Source organism: Globicephala melas, chromosome 8, assembly GCF_963455315.2.
Source record: "Globicephala melas chromosome 8, mGloMel1.2, whole genome shotgun sequence".
Lineage (NCBI taxonomy): Eukaryota > Metazoa > Chordata > Mammalia > Artiodactyla > Delphinidae > Globicephala > Globicephala melas.
Genome location: NC_083321.1, coordinates 32,217,088 through 32,237,956, shown reverse-complemented (window position 1 = coordinate 32,237,956; position 20,869 = coordinate 32,217,088). Strand labels below are relative to the sequence as shown.

General features: G+C 37.1%; 1 protein-coding gene across 4 annotated transcripts in view; it reads left to right on the top strand.

The window, feature by feature from the left end:
- LUZP2 (leucine zipper protein 2) overlaps nt 1-20,869 on the top strand; it is a 445,406-nt gene that overhangs the window by 320,568 nt on the left and 103,969 nt on the right. For 3 of the 4 annotated variants that reach the window (XM_030864854.2, XM_060303404.1, XM_030864855.2), the window contains 2 exons: nt 5,069-5,131; nt 18,060-18,122. In XM_030864854.2, coding sequence (XP_030720714.1) covers nt 5,069-5,131; nt 18,060-18,122 — 126 coding nt within the window. The remainder of the gene's footprint in view (nt 1-5,068; nt 5,132-18,059; nt 18,123-20,869) is intronic. The other variant, XM_060303405.1, reaches the window with a different exon arrangement.

Here is a 20,869-nt window from a genome sequence, read left to right as displayed (position 1 = left end):
GGTGCTAGAAGCATGTAGCTGAAAAATCCAGGCGTATACACACTAGCTTCAGGCAAGTGTAGAACAGGGGAGAAGAACCAAGAACATCAGTAGAATTCAGTATTTCTCTATACTCGTGTGTTCTTTTTCTATGTTATATTCAGTCTCAGGTGAGTTCTGACATAGTGATGACCCTCGGCACATTTTCCTCAATAATTCTTGAAAATGAGAGTTTTTTATTTGAGTCTCACCAGCAACTTTTATGTTAACTTTACCAACTCTGGATCAAGCCTCTGATTGGCTGAGCTTGAGTTTCATCCTTTGCCTTGATAGAGTGGGTAAAGTTAGTGTCACACAAGCCACGCGGAATTAGCATGGAAAAATATTTTTCACAAGAAAAAGCAAGGTACAATTATTAGAAGAAGGGATAGTAAAAGTATGACAGGCAAGAAAAACAGACATCTAAACATTTTATAATTCTTTTAATCTACTTTTTCTTATGTCCCCTCAAGCGAGGCATAATCATTATTGGAGCCTAGCATTTGGGGCATAATTACATGTGTACATTGTTATTTTAGACCTTGTAAAAGTACCATTAAGTTTGATAGGGATGAGATCCATTGTTTAGAAGGTAGATAAAATGATACAAGTCTGATTAAACTGTAAAGGCTATGTTCTTTTTTTTTTTTCTTTTTTTTTTTTTTGTGGTACGTGGGCCTCTCACTGCCGTGGCCTCTCCCGTTGCGGAGCACAGGCTCCGGATGCGCAGGCTCAGCGGCCATGGCTCACGGGCCCAGCCACTCCGCGGCATGTGGGATCTTCCCGGACTGGGGCACGAACTCGCGTCCCCTGCATCGGCAGGCGGACTCCCAACAACTGCGCCACCAGGGAAGCCCAAGACTATGATCTTAATGCCTAAATGATAACAAGTCAATTCTTTCTGGGATTAAAGAAGAATATGATCACTAACGTTGAGTAGAAAGGTTAAATCAGTGAATTGTCTGAGAATCAGCATTCCCTCTCCAATGTTCTGTGCCATCCATGTTTCTGAAAAACATGCCAGCTAAGAACTATCTCAATAAGGGCCTTGATAAGTCTTCCTTGTATCCGACAATTGGCCCCATTATGGGTGATTATAGTTAATTATCCTCATTTCTGGATTTATTTCAAAATAGTGAAATAGTCTAATTCTTAAGCTCTGGAAATGACATTTATCTTAATGGAAACATATTGTTTACACAGTTGCCCAGAATTATCAACTGCCACAGCAGACTGTGGACAGACAACATAATCACTGCTCATTTGTGTTGTGGCCACAGGATATCCATGTAGGACAATCTTCCTTGTGCTAATCCAGTTGCATGGTCCAAGTCTATCACACATATTTGAAGAGAAATATTCACTGCTTTATCTATCACTTCAGCATTGAACAGAATGAACAAAAGGAAAAGAAAGAAAGAAAAATAAATTAAAGAAAGGAAGGAAGAAAGAAGGAAAAAGAAAAAAGGGAATAAAAACTTTTAACTGAAGATGCAAATTTTAAGTAGTATAGATTACATACATCAATTCTGAGATATGTTATTAACTTTATTATCATTTCTAATAAATTTACTCATGTATGGATGGTTTGTGTTAACACATAAGGCCTCATATTAGATGTACTTCACTAATCTTGTCTCAATTTCATTTATCTTAATTTCATTTTTTAGCTATTTTAACTTTCTATTTTGAGATAACTGCTCCCAGTTTTATTGCGAAATAATTGACATACATCACTGTATAATTTAAGGCGTATATCATGATGGTTTGATTTACATATATTGTGAAATGATGACCATGGTAGGTTTAGCCCATCCATCTTCTCATATAGATACAGTAAAAAGCAAAGAAAGAAAGAAGGAAGAATATTTTCCTTGTGATCAGAGCTCTTAGGATTTTCTCTCTTAACAATTTTTCTATATATCATACATCAGTGTTAGCTATAGTTATCATGCTGGACATTACGTCCCTAGAACATATTTATCTTATAACTGGAAATTTGTACCTCTTGACCACCTTCCTCCAATTACCCCTCCTTGTACCCTTCACCTTGGTAATCATAAATCTGTGAGTTTGGTTCTTTTTATTTAGTTTCTCTATCTGACTTATCTTCCTTCAGATTTCATCCATGTTGTTACTAATGGTAGTATTTCCTCATTTTAATGGCTGTTTTACATACATATATATCACAGCGTCTCTGTTCATTCATCCATCAGTGGACACTTAGGTTGTTTCCATGTCTTGGCTACTGTAAATATTGCTGCTATGAACACGGGGTGGGGTGGGGGTGTGTGTGTACAGATATCTTTTCAAGTTAATGTTTTCTTTTTCTTTGGTTATATTCCAAGAAGTGGAATTGCTGGATCTTATGGTAGTTCTATTTTTAATTTTTTGAGTATCCTCCATACTGTTTTCATAGTGGCTGTAGCAATTTACAATTCCACCAGAAGTGCACAAAGATTCCCTTTTCTCTGCATTCATGCCAGCATTTATCTCTTGTCTTTTTGGTGATGGCCATTCTAACAGGCATGAAGTGATATTTTATCATTTCAATCTGCTTTTCCCTAATGACTAGTGATGTTGAGGATTTTTTCATGTACCTGTTGACCTTTTCTATATCTTCTTTGGAGAAATGTCTATTCAGGTCCTTTGTCCATTTTTTAATTAGGTTATTATTATTATTTTTTTTTTTGCTATTGAGTTATATGAGTTCTTTACATGTTTTAGATATTAACCCCTTATCATCAAATATATGGTTTGCAACTTTTTTTTTTCCACCATTTCGTAGGTTTTCTTTTTACTTGTTGATGGTTTCTTTTGCTATGCAGAAGTTATTTAGTTTGATGCAGTCCCACTTGCTATTTTTTTGCTTGTGCTTTAACTGTCAGATCCAAAAAGACATTACAAACATTGGAGTAGCAAATTAATACAGAATGTTCTCATGTACCTTTACCCCAAACCTCTAATGTAACATCATACAATGATACTACAATTATTAAGCCAGAAAATTAACATTAATACAATATTAGTAAACAAACTATAGACCTTATTTGAATTTCACCCATCTTTCCACTAAAAAACTATAGCCATAAAAATGATGAAAATCAAAGTGAATAACAGATCTCTAGAGATAGTAAAGATATATCCCTTATGTACAAAAACAATAAGAGAAATCAAAAAAGAAAAATAGACAATTTTAATAAAAAAATATTAAGATTACACATGTCAAAAATATCATAAATAGAAATGTACAGAAGGAAACTTAGGGTATTTTTTTTAACCTACAGACTGAGCAACACTGCAGAGTTAGAACATCAATATGTATCTCGTTATTATAGTTTATGAGCTTTTAAATACAGGAATACTGTACATTAAATACTCTTTAAAAACCTTAATCTTGTGTTTTGTTGTATAATGAGTACAAATATTTGCAAAAAAAAATTACTAAGTGAATCAAGATAACTCCTCATTTGTGTAAAACATTTCAAGGTATTAAAATTCTAAGTAAGTTTTTTACAATTTCAACTCTTAGCTAAGGAGGAAAAGTTAGACAAAGGATTCTTTCAAACTGAGGCAGCTGTACCCACTATCTGCATGACAGGAAAATAAAATAGGAAATGGTGTGCATAATCAGGTGAGAATTGTGTGTGAAGAAGTCTTTTTTTTTTTTGTACATTTTATTTATTTATTTTTAATGTATCTTTATTGAAGTATAACTGCTTCACAATACTACACTAGCCTCTGCCACACAACAAAGTGAATCAGCCATATGCATACATACATCCCATAACCCCTCCCTCTTGAGCCTCCCTCCCACCCTCCCTATCCCACCCCTCTAAGTCGTTGCAAAGCACTGAGCTGATCTCCCTGTGCTATGCTGCTGCTTCCCATTAGCTATTTTACATTTGGTAGTGTATATATGTCGATGCTACTCTCACTTCGCCCCAGCTTCTCCCTCCCCTCTGTGTCCTCAAGTCCATTATCTATGTCTATGTCTTTACTCCTGTCCTGCCACTAGGTTCATCAGTAACAGTGCAGTAAGTCAGAAAGAGATCAACAAATACCGTATGCTAACGCATGTATACGGAACCTAAAAAAAAAAAAAAAAAGTACTGATGAAGAAGAAGTCTTAAATTTGATGTATTCATTCATTCAGTTATTCATTCACGCTGCATAAATTTAATTCAATTTGCTTATGATGCTCATCAAATTGACTCTCTTTAGAGCCATTATATATGAGATGTACTTTCCATTACATTGTTTGCTCCTGTAGAGACAGTACAAAGTCTAAATCCTGTGGGTTTTACAAAGTTTTCTGCTCTCCTTTAGCCTGCCTGTCTAAAAGAAGAGTAGGTACTCAGTTATGGGACAAACAAAAGCCTGAGTGTAATGAGGGATATATAATTGACTCACTGTAAGAGTTTAGATTCAGATGGCTAACACTTTGCTTCCATTTCTAAAGTAACAAGTAATATTCTTTCTATGAAAGTCCAGCAAATAGAGTACACTTTTGAGGCCTGGAAGAAGAAATAGTTTCTGAGCATCAAGAAGCACTTTGAGTGCAATGCACAGGTGTCAGGAATATAAGTGGACTCTAAACCCATAACATTTAAAGGAAATTCAGACCCTAGAGTGTCTGTGACTATATTAGACTAGATTCCAAGGTGACCAGCATCCAGATGATGGTAGAAATAAATGTTTGCTGTTTAGAGGGGTGCTTTAAGAAACTAGTACCAACTACACATTTGAAACTAAAATTATTTTATAAGACAACATACATGAATATAATAAAACAGAGTTAAATGTAAGACCAAAGAAAGTTCCATATTTTCTAATAAATGTGTTAATGCTAATACATCAGATTTTTTATTAAATAAAGGAAACATTCTTTTACATTACAGATTCAACTCAATTTATTGCAAATCCACTACATCTCATATCATGAAGGACTTATCTGTGAACAAGACATAGAGAAATACTGCTGACATATTTAAGGAAATTTTTAATATTTTATAACTTCTTAGCAATAAAACTATGTTTCTTTCTTCAGAATAAAAGCTTGAAACACAAACTCTTGTCAGGAAACAAGCTATGTGGAATACATGCAGAAGAGGTAAGTTTTCACTTCTTATAGTTTCAGCTGAATAGAAACAATATTAGTGCCAATTTTTTTTGTTAAACCCAGACATCTGGTGACGGTTTTCCCCTAAAACATAAATGCAAACATTGGAATAAGAAAATAAAAACACATTTTAAACTTCTAGGTATTTTTGGATGTTTTGACAGTTCATCTCCAAAACGAAAAAGAAAAATTTTAAGCCAGTTAAGTGTCACTTTCCTAAATGATATTCTGGATTCCTTCCTTAACTGGATTATCAGGATTTCCTCACTAGCAAACACCTGGAAGGCCATGAAATTTTCACTTTTGGTACCTTCTATGTGATGTCTACACAGTTTTGCAGTGACAATCAAGTGTCAGAATGAGGATCTAGGACTGACCATAAAACTTAAGAAACAAATAGAGTCATTGGTTCTATTTGCTGGACAAGAATATCATCTCATACATTTCTCAGGGGGAAAAAAAGTCATTCTGTTTAGTCCAGGTTTAATTAAAATCAATTTTTTGTCCTCTTGATCTTCCAAATCAATCTGTACTTTATTTAATGTTGTAGAAATATAGCTCATAGTCAACAATTCTTAGTAATAGTAAAGACATAGTAGAAATAGTGCCATAGTAAGTGATTCTTTATACCTCAAGGAAAGGAGACAGCATTCAATGTATCAGCTGGAGCCTCAAAGAAGCATACACAAAGAAAAGATTAGTCGTGCAAATTTTTTTTAGTAGAAAAGCCTGTGAATGATAAGGAAGAGGCGTGTTAGCCTTCAGACTTCAATGCAGACCTGATGCCTGTGAAGGAAGGGGAAAGGAAAGAGGTTTAGTTAGACCAAGAACAGTGTCTTACACAAGTTTACCCCTTTTCCCATAGCAGACTAGAAGCAAGGTACAGTGCTGGTGAACTACTTCTACCATCTCCTAAATATGGAGCCGCCTCTCTTTCAAAAAGCCTTTTCCTGGGCTTCCCTGGTGGCGCAGTGGTTGAGAGTCCACCTGCCGATGCAGGGGACACGGGTTTGTGCCCCGGTCCAGGAAGATCCCACATGCCGCGGAGCGGCTAGGCCCGTGAGCCATGGCCGCTGAGCCTGCGCGTCCGGAGCCTGTGCTCCGCAACGGGAGAGGCCACAACAGTGAGAGGCCCGCGTACCGCAAAAAAAACAAAACAAAACAGCCTTTTCCTGTTATTACCACCTTCCAGCAGGAGGAACAGGGAAGATTACCCAGTGACTCACAGGCATTGCTCTTTAGGAGTTTATCTAGGAAGTAATGGCAGCTGTGTCATTGTATTCTATTTGCCAGAACTAGGTCACATGCCTAGCTAAGTTGTAGGGAGGCAGGAAAAGGCCATTTAGGTTGGTGGCCATGTGCTCATCCAGAATTTGTTTGTTTCTGTTAAAGAAGGTGACGATACTTGCTTGGTGGACATATAAAAGTCATTATTGGGCTTCCCTGGTGGCGCAGTGGTTGGGAGTCCACCTGCTGATGTAGGGGACATGGGTTCGTGTCCCAGTCCGGGAAGATCCCACATGCCGGCGGAGCGGCTGGGCCCGTGAGCCATGGCCGCTGAGCCTGCGCGTCCGGAGCCTGTGTTCCGCAACGGGAGAGGCCACGGCGGTGAGAGGACCGCGTACCGCAAAAAAAAAAAAAAAATTATTATGAGTGCTGGAGTTAGAGTCAACATGCAATATAATAATCCATTTATAATGTCTTTACAATAATATTATACATGAAATGAATAGAACTTTTTAATACATGGAAACTAAATGTTGATGCCCCATAAATGAATAATCAAACTGAATGGCATATAGATATGAGCCTGTGCAGTGTTGTTTTTCCATTGTATTTTCCTATTTGGATATAAATAAACTCTTTATATTGTTGCTATTTGCTAGGTTTCTAGAAATACTGCGTATGTAGCATGCAGTTTCTGAATGTTACTTGTAAGAGCGTAAGCAAGTGGCTATGAGTTTTGAAACCACCTGGATTGAAGCTGTATTCTGAGATGGTTGACATGTTCCCAGATCCCCACAGCACCCATGTACAGGAAAAAGAGGTGTCTCCTAGGAGAAGGTGTCTGTGGTGTTTATAAACAAACAGAAGAATGAAAAAACAAACAGCAACAACAACCTGGAGCTACCTATATTTTTTAGCCCCTTAATTCAAAAAGATTCATATTTCTCATCTCAGTTCCTCAGAGGACATATTATTTCTGCATTCTTATTTATGAATTCCTAGACTTTTCATAGATCAGTAATGTATAACATTAAAATAAATTGAAATATGTTCATTATAATTTATTCATTTGCTCTATTTCCTTATTTATTTATTTCAACTTCTTGATTTAATAGGCCAATGTAGTTGGCTCCTGACAGGAATATCTGTGAAAAACTGTGTTTCTAATGTTTGAACCTCTCAGGGGTGTATCATTTACAACACTTATAAGAGTATACTCTAATTGATGATGGTTCCAGCATTAGATGATGATTTAGTAATTATAACACCATCATAACACAGTCCCCCACTTTGCAAAATCCACTACCTTGCATAGTTGGAAACATTTTGAATGTAATAAGAAACTGAATCACAGTTGCAGTTTATTCACTGGAAGACTCATAAACATTCCATGTAGTCTTGGAAAAGTACAATATTTTAAACATATGAGAGGGCTTTACGTATCAAAGAGGAGTTTTGTACCAGTACTGTTTACTAGGATATAATAATCCCATGAGGATCCTGTAGTTTATTAGGTACTATGGCCAGCTACTTCATTTATTTATTTATTTAACATCTTTATTGGAGTATAACTGCTTTACAATGGTGTGTTAGTTTTTGCTTTATAACAAAGTGAATCAGTTATACACATACATATGTCCCCATACTTCTTCCCTCTTGCATCTCCCTCCCTCCTACCCTCCCTATCCCACCCCTCTAGGTGGTCACAAAGCACCGAGCTGGTCTCCCTGTGCTATGCAGCTGCTTCCCACTAGCTATCTATTTTACATTTGGTAGTGTATATATGTCCATGCCACTCTCTCACTCAGTCCCAGCTTACCCTTCCCCCTCCCCGTGTCCTCAAGTCCATTCTATATGTCTGCGTCTTTATTGCTGTCCTGCCCCTAGGTTCTTCATGACCTTTTTTTTTTTTTTTTTAGATTCTATATATATATGTGTTAGCACATGGTTTTTGTTTTTCTCTTTCTGACTTACTTCACTCTGTATGACATACTCTAGGTCCATCCACCTCACTACAAATAACTCAATTTCGTTTCCTTTTATGGCTGAGTAATATTCCATCATATATATGTGCCACCTCTTCTTTATCCATTCATCTGCCAATGGACACATAGATTGCTTCCATGTCCTGGCTATTGTAAACAGAGCTACAATGAACATTTTGGTACATGACTCTTTGAATTTTGGTTTTCTCAGGGTATATGCCCAGTAGTGGGATTGCTGGGTCATATGGTACTTCTATTTGTAGTTTTTTAAGGAACCTCCATACTGTTCTCCATAGTGGCTTTATCAATCTACATTCCCACCAACAGTGCAAGAGGGTTCCCTTTTCTCCACACACTCTCCAGCATTTATAGTCTCTAGATTTTTTGATCATGGCCATTCTGACTGGTGTGAGATGATATTGCATTGTAGCTTTGATTTGCATTTCTCTAATGATTAATGATCTTGAGCATTCTTTCATGTGTTTGTTGGCAGTCTGTATATCTTCTTTGGAGAAATGTGTATTTAGGTCTTCTGCCCATTTTTGGCTTGGGTTGTTTCCTATTTTGATATTGAGCCGCCTGTGCCACTTGTAAATTTTGGAGATTAAACCTTTGTCAGTTGCTTCATTTGCAAATATTTTCTCCCATTCTGAGGGTTGTCTTTTGGTCTTGTTTATGGTTTCCTTTGCTGTGCAAAAGCTTTGAAGTTTCATTAGGTCCCATTTGTTTCTTTTTGTTTTTATTTCCATTTCTATAGGAGGTGGGTCAAAAAGGATCTTGCTGTGATTTATGTCATAGAGTGTTCTGCCTATGTTTTCCTCTAAGAGTTTGATAGTGTCTGGCCTTACATTTAGCTCTCTAATCCATTTTCAGTTTATTTTTGTGTATGGTGTTAGGGAGTGTTCTAATTTCATTCCTTCACATTTAGCTGTCCAGTTTTCCCAGCACCATTTATTGAAGAGGAGGTCTTTTCTCCACTGCATATTCATGCCTCCTTTATCAAAGATAAGATGACCAATGGGCCTGCATTTATCTCTGGGCTTTCTCTCCTGTTCCATTGATCTTTCTTTCTGTTTTATGCCAGTACCATACTGTCTTGATTACTGTAGCTTTGTAGTAAACTCTGAAGTCAGGGAGCCTGATTCCTCCAGCTCCGTTTTTTGTTCTCAAGATTCTTTTGGCTATTACGGGCCTTTTGTGTTTCCATACAAATTTAAAAATTTTTTGTTCTAGTTCTGTGAAAAATGCCAGTGGTAGTTTGATAGGGATTGCATTGAATCAGTAGATTGCCTTGGGTAGTATAGTCATTTTCACAATGTTGATTCTTCCAATCCAAGACATTGGTACGTCTCTCCATCTATTTGCATCATCTTTAATTTATTTCATCAGTGTCTTATAATTTTCTGCATACAGGTCTTTTGTCTCCTTAGGTAGGTTGATTCCTAGATATTTTATTCTTTTTGTTGCAATGGTAAATGGGAGTGTTTTCTTAATTTCACTTTCAGATTTTTCATCATTAGTGTATAGGAATGCCAGAGATTTATGTGCATTAATTTTGTATCCTGCTACTTTACCAATTGCATTGATTAGCTCTAGTAGTTTTCCGGTAGCATCTTTAGGATTCTCTATGTATAGTATCATGTCATCTGCAAACAGTGACAGCATTACTTCTTCTTTTCTGCTTTGGATTCCTTTTATTTCTTTTTCTTCTCTGACTGCTGTGGTATAAAATTCCAAAAGTATGTTGAATAATAGTGGTGAGAGTGGGCAACCTTGTCTTGTTCCTGATCTTACTGGAAATGGTTTCAGTTTTTCACCATTGAGGGTTTTTATCATAAATGGGTGTTGAATTCTGTTAAAGCTTTCTCTGCATCTATTGAGATGATCATATGGTTTTTCTCCTTCAATTTGTTAATATGGTGTGTCACATTGATTGATTTTCATATATTGAAGAATCCTTGCATTCCTGGAATAAAACCCACTTGACCATGGTGTATGATCCTTTTAATCTGCTGTTGGATTCTGTTTGTTAGGATTTTGTTGAGGATTTTTGCATCTATGTTGATCAGTGATATTGGCCTGTAGTTTTCTTTCTTTGTGGCATCTTTGTCTGGTTTTGGTATCAGGGTGATGGTGGCCTCCTAGAATGAGTTTGGGAGTGTTCCACCCTCTGCTATATTTTGGAAGAGTTTGAGAAGGATAGGTGTTAGCTCTTCTCTAAATATTTGATAGAATTCGCCTGTGAAGCCATCTGGTCCTGGGCTTTTGTTTGTTGGAACATTTTTAATCACAGTTTCAATTTCAGTTCCTGTGATTTGTCTGTTCATATTTCCTATTACTTCCTTGTTCAGTCTTGGAAGGTTGTGCATTTGAAAGAATTTGTTCAATTCTTCCAGGTTGTCCTTTTTATTGGTATATAGTTGCTTGTAGTAATCTCTTATGATCCTTTGTATTTCTGCAGAGTCAGTTGTTCCTTCTCCTTTTTCATTTCTAATTCCATTGATTTGAATTTTCTCCCTTTTTTTCTTGATGAGTCTGGCTAATGGTTTATCAATTTTGTTTCTCTTCTCAAAGAACCAGCTTTTAGTTTTATTCATCTTTGCTATTGTTTCCTTCATTTCTTTTTCATTTATTTCTGATCTGATCTTTATGATTTCTTTCCTTCTGCGAACTTTGGGGTTTTCTTGTTCCTCTTTCTCTAATTCCTTTAGGTGTAAGGTTAGGGTGTTTATTTGAGATGTTTCTTGTTTCTTAAGGTAGGATTGTATTGCTATAAACTTCCCTCTTAGAACTGCTTTTGCTGCATCCCATAGGTTTTGGGTTGTCGTGTTTTCATTGTCATTGGTTTCTAGGTATTTTTTGATTGCATCTTTGATTTCTTCACTGATCTCTTCGTTATTTAGTAATGTATGGTTCAGCCTCCACGTGTTTATATTTTTTACAGATGTTTTCCTGTAATTGATATCTAGTCTCATAGCATTGTGGTCAGAAAAGATACTTGATACAATTTCAATTTTCTTAAATTTACCAAGGCTTGATTTGTGACCCAAGATATGATCTATCCTGGAAAATGTTGCATGAGCACTTGAGAAAAATGTGTATTCTGTTGTTTTCGGATGGAATGTCCTACGAATATCAATTAAGTCCATCTTGTTTAATGTATCATTTAAAGCTTGTGTTTCCTTATTTATTTTCATTTTGGATGATCTGTCCATTGGTGAAAGTGGGGTGTTAAAGTCCCCTACTGTAATGTGTTACTGTCGATTTATGCTTTTATGGCTGTTAGTATTTGCCTTACGTATTGAGGTGCTCCTATGTTGGGTGCATAAATATTTACAATTGTTATATCTTCTTCTTGGATTGACCTCTTGATCATTATGTAGTGTCCTCCTTTGTCTCTTGTAGTAGTCTTTATTTTAAAGTCTAATTTGTCTGATATGAGAATTGCTACTCCAGCTTTCTTTTGATTTCCATTTACATGGAATATCTTTTTCCATCCCCTTACTTTCAGTCTGTATGTGTCCTTAGGTCTGAAGTGGGTCTCTTGTAGACAGCATATATATGGGTCTTGTTTTTGTATCCATTCAGCCAGTCTATGTCTTTTGTTTGGAGCATTTAATCCATTTACATTTAATGTAGTTATCAATATGTATGTTCCTATTATCATTTTCTTAATTGTTTTGGGTTTGTTATTGTAGGTCTTTTCCTTGTCTTGTGTTTCCTGCCTAGAGAAGTTCCTTTAGCATTTGTTGTAAAGGTGGTTTGGTGGTGCTGAATTCTCTTAGCTTTTGCTTGTCTGTAAGTTTTTAATTTCTCCATCAAGTCTGAATGAGATCTTTGGTGGTTAGAGTAATCTTGGTTGTAGATTTTTCTCCTTCATCCCTTTAAATATGTCCTGTCACTCCCTTCTGCCTTCCAGAGTTTCTGCTGAAAAATCAGCTGTTAACCTTATGGGGATTCCTTTGTGTGTTTGTTGTTTTTTCCTTGCTGTTTTTAATACTTTTTCTCTGTATTTAATTTTTGATAGTTTGATTAATATGTGTCTTGGTGTGTTTCTCCTTGTATTTATCCTTAATGGGACTCCCTGTGCTTCCTGGATTGATTAGCTATTTCCTTTCTCATATTACGGAAGTTTTCCACTATAATCTTTTCAATATTTTCTCAGTCCCTTTCTCTTTCTCTTCTTCTTCTGGGACCCCTATAATTTGAATGTTCATGTGTATAATGTTTTCCCAGGTGTCTCTGAGACTGTCCTCAATTCTTTTCATTCTTTTATTCTTTATTCTGCTCTGTGATAGTTTTTTTCCACTATTTTATCTTCAGGGTCACTCATCCTTTCTTATGCCTCAGTTATTCTTCTTTTAATCCCTTCTAGAGAATTTTAAATTTCATTTATTGTGTTGTTCATCATTGTTTGTTTGGTCTTTAGTTCGTCTAGATCCTTGTTAAACGTTTCTTGTATTTTCTCAATTCTATTTCCAAGATTTTGGATCATCTTTACTATCATTATTCTGAATTCTTTTTCGGGTAGACTGCCTATTTCCTCTTCATTTGTTGGGTTTCATGGGTTTTTGCCTTGCTCCTTCATCTGCTGTGTATTTCTCTGTCTTCTCATTTTGCTTAACTTACTGTTTTGGGGGTCTCCTTTTCGCAGGGTGCACGTCCGTAGTTCCTGTTGTTTTTGGTGTCTGTCCCCAGTGGCTAAGGTTGGTTCAGTGGGTTGTGTAGGCTTTCTGGTGGAGGAGACTAGTGTCTGTGTCCTGGTGGATGAGGCTAGATGTTGTCTTTCTGGTGGGCAGGTCCACGTTTGGTGGTGTGTTTTGGGGTGTCTGTGGCCTTATTATGATTTTAGGCAGCCTCTCTGCTAGTGGATGGGGTTGTACTCCTGTCTTGCTAGTTGTTTGGCATAGGGTGTCCAGCACTGTAGCTTGCTTGTCATTGATTGGAGCTGGGTCTTGGCATCGAGATGGAGATCTCGGGGAAATTTTCGCTGTTTGATATTACATGGAGCTGGGAGGTCTCTTGTGGACCAGTGTCCTGAACTTAGCTCTCCCACCTCCGAGGCACAGCCCTTATGCCTGGCTGGAGCACCAAGAGCCTGTCATCCACATAGCTCAGAATAAAAGGGAGAAAAAAAAGAAAGAAAGAAAGAAGAAGGTAAAATAAAAACTAATTATTAAAAAAATGTTTTTTAACTAATAAAAAAAAAAGAATGAAAGAAAGAAGAGAGCAACCAAACCAAAAAATAAATCCACCGATGATAACAAGTACTAAAATCTATACTAAAAAAGAAAGGGGCTTCCCTGGTGGCACAGTGGTTGAGAGTCCACCTGCTGATGCAGGGGACACAGGTTTGTGTCCCAGTCCGGGATGATCCCACATGCTGTGGAGTGGCTAGGCCCTTGAGCCATGGCGGCTGAGCCTGCCCGTCCGGAGCCTGTGTTCCGCAAAAGCCTGTGTACCGCAAAAAAAAAAAAAAAAGAAAAAAAAAAACTACGAAAATAAAACCAGACAGACAGAACCCTAGGAAAAATGGTAAAAGTGAAATTATACAGACAAAATCAGAAACAGAAACCTACACATACACACTCCCAAAAAGAGAAAAAGGGAAAAACAAACAAACAAACAACAAAAAAATATATATATATATATAGTTGCTCCCAAAGTCCACCTCCTCAATTTGGGATAATTTGGTGTCTATTCAGGTATTCCACAAATGCAGGTTACCTCAAGTTGATTGGGGAGATTTAATCTGCTGCTCCTGAGGCTGCTGGGAGAAATTTCCCTTTCTCTTCTTTGTTCACACAGCTCCCTGGGTTCAGCTTTGGATTTGGACCCGCCTCTGCATGTAGGTCACCTGAGGGCGTGTGTTCTTTGCTCAGACAGGACGGAGTTAAAAAGGAGCAGCTGATTCGGGGTCTCTGGCTCACTCAGGCCGGGGGGAGGGAGGGGTGCGGATGCGGGGCGAGCCTGTGGCGGCAGAGGCCGGCGTGACGTTGCACCAGCCTGAGGCGCACCGTGCGTTCTCCTGGGACATTGTCCCTGGATCACGTGACCCTGGCAGTGGCGAGCTGCACAGGCTCCCGGGAGGGGAGGTGTGGATAGTGACCTGTGCTCGCACACAGGCTTCTTGGTGGCGGCAGCAGCAGCCTTAGCGTCTCATGCCCATCTCTGGGGTCCGCGCTGTTAGCTGCAGCTCACGCCCGTCTCTGGAGCTCCTTTAAGCAGCGGTCTTAATCCCCTCTCCTCGCGCATCAGGAAACAAAGAGGGAAGAAAAAGTCTCTTGCCTCTTCGGCAGGTCCAGACCTTTTCTCGGGCACACTCCCGGCTAGCCGTGCACTAACCCCTTCAGGCTGTGTTCACGCCGCCAACCCCAGTCCTCTCCCTGGGATCCGACTGAAGCCCGAGCCTCAGCTCCCAGCCCCCGCACGTCCCTGTGGGTGTGCAGACAAGCCTCTCGGGCTGGTGAGTGCTGGTCAGCACTGATCCTCTGTGCGGGAATCTGTCTGCTTTGCCCTCCGCACCCCTGTTGCTGTGCTCTCCTCCGTGGCTCCGAAGCTTCCCCCCGCCCCCCGCCACCCGCGGTCTCCACCCGCGAAGGGGCTTCCTAGTGTGTGGAAACCTTTCCTCCTTCACAGCTCCCTCCCACTGGTGCAGGTCCTGTCCCTATTCTTTTGTCTGTGTTTTTTCATTTTTCTTTTGCCCTCCTCAGGTACGTGGGGAGTTTCTTGCCTTTTGGGAGGTCTGAGGTCTTCTGCCAGTAGGTGTTTTATAGGATCAGTTCCATATGTAGATGTATTTCTGATGTATTTGTGGGGAAGAAGGTGATCTCCGTGTCTTACTCTTCCGCCATCTTGAAGCTCCTCCTCTATTTTTTGTTTTTTAAATAGATTTTCTGTTTTTAGAGAAGCTTTAGGTTCACAGCAAAATTGAGCTGAAAGTTCGGAGAGCTCCCAGGTACTCCCTGTCTCCACACAGCCCCCCATTAGCAGCATCCTACACCAGAGCAGTAAATCTGCTATAATCGATGAAACTGCATTGACACATCATCATCACCCAGAGTCCCTAGTTGAGTTTAGGTTTCATTCTTAGTTGTTTACATTCTATAGAGTTTGACAAACGTATAACATATAACCACCCTTACAGTATCGTATAGAATAGTTTCACTGACTTATTCTGTGTTTTAGGAAGCCTTCCAGGGGCTTTCCTGGTGGTGCAGTGGTTGAGAGTCCGCCTGCCAGTGCAGGGGACACGGGTTCGTGCCCTGGTCTGGGAAGATCCCACATGCTGCAGAGCGGCTAGGCCGGTGAGCCATGGCCGCTGAGCCAAAAAAGAAGCCCTCCAGGTGATTCTTGTGCACATTAAAGTCTGGCAACCATTTTATTACAGGATACATGTTTTTAAAGCTAAGTTCAAAAAATAGCCAAGAAATTAATACTGTATTAAATCCTACATCTAAACTGAAGGTGTACTTGATTTATCCTAGTCTCCTCTTTTGTTTTTTATTGAGGTATAGTTGATTTCCAATATTATATTAGTTTCAGGTGTGCAACATAGGGATTCAATATTTTTATAGATTATACTTCATTTAAAATTATTACAAAATATGGCTATATTTGCCTGTTCTGTACAATGTATCCTTTTTGCTTATTTATTTTATGCATGGTATTTGGTAACTCTTAATCCCATACACCTGTCTTGCCCTTCCCTACCTCCTCCTCCCCATTGGTAACTGCTAGTTTGTTCTCTATATCTATGAGTCTGTTTCTGTTTTTTATTTAGATTTGTTTTGTTTTTTAGATTCCACATATGTGATAACATAGAGTATTTGTCTTTCTCTGTCTGACTTATTTCACTAAGCATAATACCCTCTAGGTCCATCCACCATATTGCCAATGGCAAAATTTAATTCTTTTTTATGGCCGAATAATGTTTCATTATATATATTTATACCACATTCTTTTTATCCATTCATCTGTTGATGGACACTTAAGTTGCTTCCATATCTTGGCTATTGAAGTAATGCTGCTATGAACATTGGAGTGCATATATCTTTTTGAATTAGTGTTTTTATTTTCTTCAAATATATACCCAACAGTGGGATTGCTGGGTCATATGGTAGTTCTATTTTTAGTTGTTTGAGTTAGCGCCACATTGTTTTCCATAGTAGCTGCACCAACTTAAAATACCAGCAACAGTGTACTAGGGTTCTCTTTTCTCCACATCCTTGCCAACATTTGTTATTTGTAGACTTTTTGATGATGGCCATTCAGACAGGTGTGAGGTGATATCTCTTTCTGGTTTTGATTTGCATGTCCTTGATGATTAGCAGTGTTGAGCATCTTTTCACGTGACTGTTGGCCATCTGCATTGCCTCTTTGGAAAAGAGTCTATTCAATTCTTCTGCCCTTTATCTAAAAACTTTTTATTGGAGTATAGTTGCTTTACAATGTTGTGTTATTTTCTGCTCTACAGCAAAGTGAATCAGTTATACACATACCCCTGCTTTTTTAGATTTCCTTCCCATTAGGTCACCACACAGCATTGAGTAGAGTTCCCTGCGCTATACAGTAGGTTCTCATTAGTCTTCTGCCCATTTTTTAACAAGGTTGTTGTTTTTGTTGTTTGATGTTGAGTTGTATGAGCTATTTGTATATGTTGGATATTAACCCCTTATCAGTCATATCGTTCGCAAATATCTTCTTCCATTCAATAGGTTGTCTTATCGTTTTGTGGTTGGTTTCCTTTGCTGTGCAAAAGCTTTTAAGTTTAATTAGGTCTCATTTGTTTATTTCTGCTTTTGTTACCTTTACTTTAGGAGACGGATCCAAAAAATTATTACAATGATTTATGTCCTGCCTATGTTTTGCTCTAGGAGTTTTATAGTATCCAATCTTACATTTATGTCTTTAATCCATCTTGAGTTTACTTTTGTATATGGTGCTAGAGAATGTTCAGTTTCATTTTTTACATGTAACTGTTATGGCCAGCAACTTTTAAAATTAAATTTTATTGAGATATAATTTACATAGAATTTTATTGAGATGTAATTTACATAGAATTCATCATATATACTTTAATGGGTTTGATCAGTATTCAGGATAGAGGATATTTTCATCACCTACAAAGTTCCCACTTGATATTTTATAATCTCTACCACCAACCCCCAGTCCACGTCAACTACCAACCTGATTTATGTCCCTAGTCTTTTGTCTTTTCTAGAATATCATATATATGGTATTATACAAAATATAGCTTTTTGTGACTGGATTCTTTCACATACTCTAATACATTTGAAATACATCTATATTGTTACGTTTCAGACTTAATTTATTTTGAGAAATGCCTAACCGTATTTTGGTATTTCATTTCATGGATGTACCATAATTTGTTTACTATTCATCAGTTAATGGACATGTGGGATATTTCCAGCTTTTGACTATTATGAATAAATATACTGTAAACATTTATGTATATATTATAATTTCTCTTAGGTAAATACCTAGAAAGAATTTCTGTATAATTTATATTTATAAGAAACTGCCAAACAGTTTCCCAAACTGACTAAACCATTTCCAAACTAGTTGAGCTCTTTTTACTTTGGCTGCAAAATTCATTCTTATGCAGTTTAAAAGAATTTTAATCTCCAAGTTTGAAAATATAAATGAAATTAAGTCACTAATCCTTTTTTTTTTTTTTTTTACAGTCAAAAAAAATCCAAGCCCAGCTGAAGGAGCTTCGTTATGGGAAGAAGGATTTATTATTTAAGGTAAGCATCTTCCTCCCTACCCCCTCCAACTGGCTAGCTCAATACCTAAACTATCTAAAATATCATTTAGCTTAAATTTAATTTCCAGATTTTCGCAAGAATTAAAGTTGTATTTGACTGAATTGAAGGTTTGTTCATTTTATTGCCTACTTAATTAGTGGAGATAAATACAGTTATGGTTTCCTAGGTACATTCTTAATCAAAGGCAGGCTTCATTCCAAAGTGTTTAAAGTCCCTTTGTAAAAGCTTCAATTACTTTAATTCAACATTGAGGCATGTCTTTCAGAATATTTACATTAAGGAGAGCATATACTGAACAAGTTTCCACAGATGAGGTCCACTGGTGACTTACATTCTTGACTTCCAGAGATGCCTATATAAATCTTCTTATTATAGTCTTCATGTTTAATCATGGTTGATTGATTTTGGTTATTGATACTTTATAAGACTATCAATGCCTATGTATAGGTAGACATCTATCACAGACTATGGTTATGGTTGACTGACTAATGGCCTCCCAAATATATCCACTTGCTAATCCCTGGAACCCGTGAATGTTATATTTTATGGCAAAGGAGAATTTGCAGAGGTGATTCAGTTAAGGATCTTAAGATGGGGAGATTATCCCAAGTTATCTAGTAAAATCGCACAAGTTTTTAATAGGAGTAAGACAGAACTGCCTAAGTAAAAAGAAGATTATGTAACCACGGAAGCTGGGGGCGGAAAGACAATGTAAAGGATTTTTCCCCTATAGCCTCCAGAAAAAACAGCCCTTTCAACACCTTGATTTTGCTCCATAAAATTCATTTCAAACTTCTGACTTTCAGAACAAAAAGAGAATAAATTGTATTGTTGTTTAAGCCACTTAGTTCATGGTAGTTTGTTATAGTAGCAAGAAGAAACTAATAGAGATATTTCCTTTTATCTCCGTTGAGCAAAGGAGATAGAAGCAGGTGCCTTTAATTGTGCCATCTGCGTTCCCAAATGCAGTAGAGTGATAGAGTATGAGGCTCTTAGTAGTAGGAATAATAATTTGTTTAATAAATAAGTGCAAATTACTTTGTGCATAATATCTATTTTTCAAAAATGTGTTCACTACAATGATCATCCCAATCTATGAATATCAGGTTTAAGGTACAGAAAATTCTTCGTGTTATCTAATGGTTGGAAAATCCTTTAATTTTTCTGATTAAAACAGTAAGAAATGACTTCTCTTCTTTGACACATTTATTTTTGGCTTAGAATCATGGGAAGGTGTTCCTGTTATGTAAACCAATATCTATTAAATCCTTATTCCATGCAAGTCATGAATCTGGGCACATTTTGCCATTTAGTCTTTCATAAATATGCTTCCTGCCATTCCTTTAATCTCATCTATAACAAGATATTCTCCAGCACACCAAGAAAACTTTGAATTTATTCTCATTAATGCTTACTGACTCTCAGCACTGCTCATTGCATGTGATAAATAGATAAGATAAAAGTATAAAATCCAAGATATTTGCCTGTGTACCTTCAATCTTTCATACTGAGACTCTTAAGCTCAGGGTATCTTAACTTTTACATTCAGCTTGGCCTTAGCTTTTTGCAGTCATCAATAACAAATAATTGAAATTGGCAAAAAAAACACCCCAAAAACCTAGTGTGTGTGTGTGTGTTCATATTTGCAAAGAAATGTCTAGTTCTCTGATTTGGTTAACTTAATAAGATCAGGAATATAATAAGAGAATTCCAAGCTCCCTAGAGCTGATAACTTTTAGGTATTAGGCTGGGAGATTCATGTAAAGATAGAAGATCATATGAGGCTTTTTAAATTTTTTGAATTTCATTTCTCAAATTGAAGAGTTATAGAAAGAAAAGTTGGGAGAAAAGAATGAGATCCAATAATTTTCCATGATTTACTTCTTTGTAATATGACAGTTGTTAAATATAGATTAGTAATTTATTAACTTTCAGAAATTACCAAAATTAAAATTTGTTGCATATCTGTATTATTTGAAAAAATGAGACATTATTCATAAGCCTTGTTATTTTAGGCCACTTTGAGAAGAGCACTTTTATATGAAATCAAGTGAATTGTGTATGAATAGACCATGAAGTTGCACAAATTAGGATGTCTTCCCATATTCTCTCCCCAAAACACTGTTTAATTTTTATTAACTCCAATAACATGAGATCTAGAAGCATGGCAATTTTAGTAATTAAATTAACTTATTCAGTAGCTAAACAATGTCAACAAGGACCCAGAGTTTTTTGTTTGTTTGTGTTTCAGACTTTTTCATATCATGATCCTCACATAACTGACTTGTTCTAAGCTTTGATTCCTCATTATATAGTGATAGTGTCTAAAGAGCTATATACCTGTGTACAAAGTCAAAGAAAAGGGTGCGGGGGGAGACGCTTGTCCTTGAGTGTCATAATTTTTGTAAAGGAGGAACATTTTTTGAGAAGTCTCCCCAAACTTGGGCATGACCCTATGCAAAAGTGAGACTTTAGTGTTTTCAGCTTCTACTGTGAAAGGTTGCTTCTTTTTAGAAGTAAAGAAATCTAATTGTTAATGGAGAGGCAACCAAAAATTTCTGCTATAATGTACTCATCCACTCATCTTGATGACAACTTACATTTATATCATCTCATTTGCTTAGTTTTATATCAACAGTGCACATTTTAGGTATTGTATAAACATATGTTAAATAAATGAATGAATACATACATACATACATACGTATGTACATGGATACATAAAT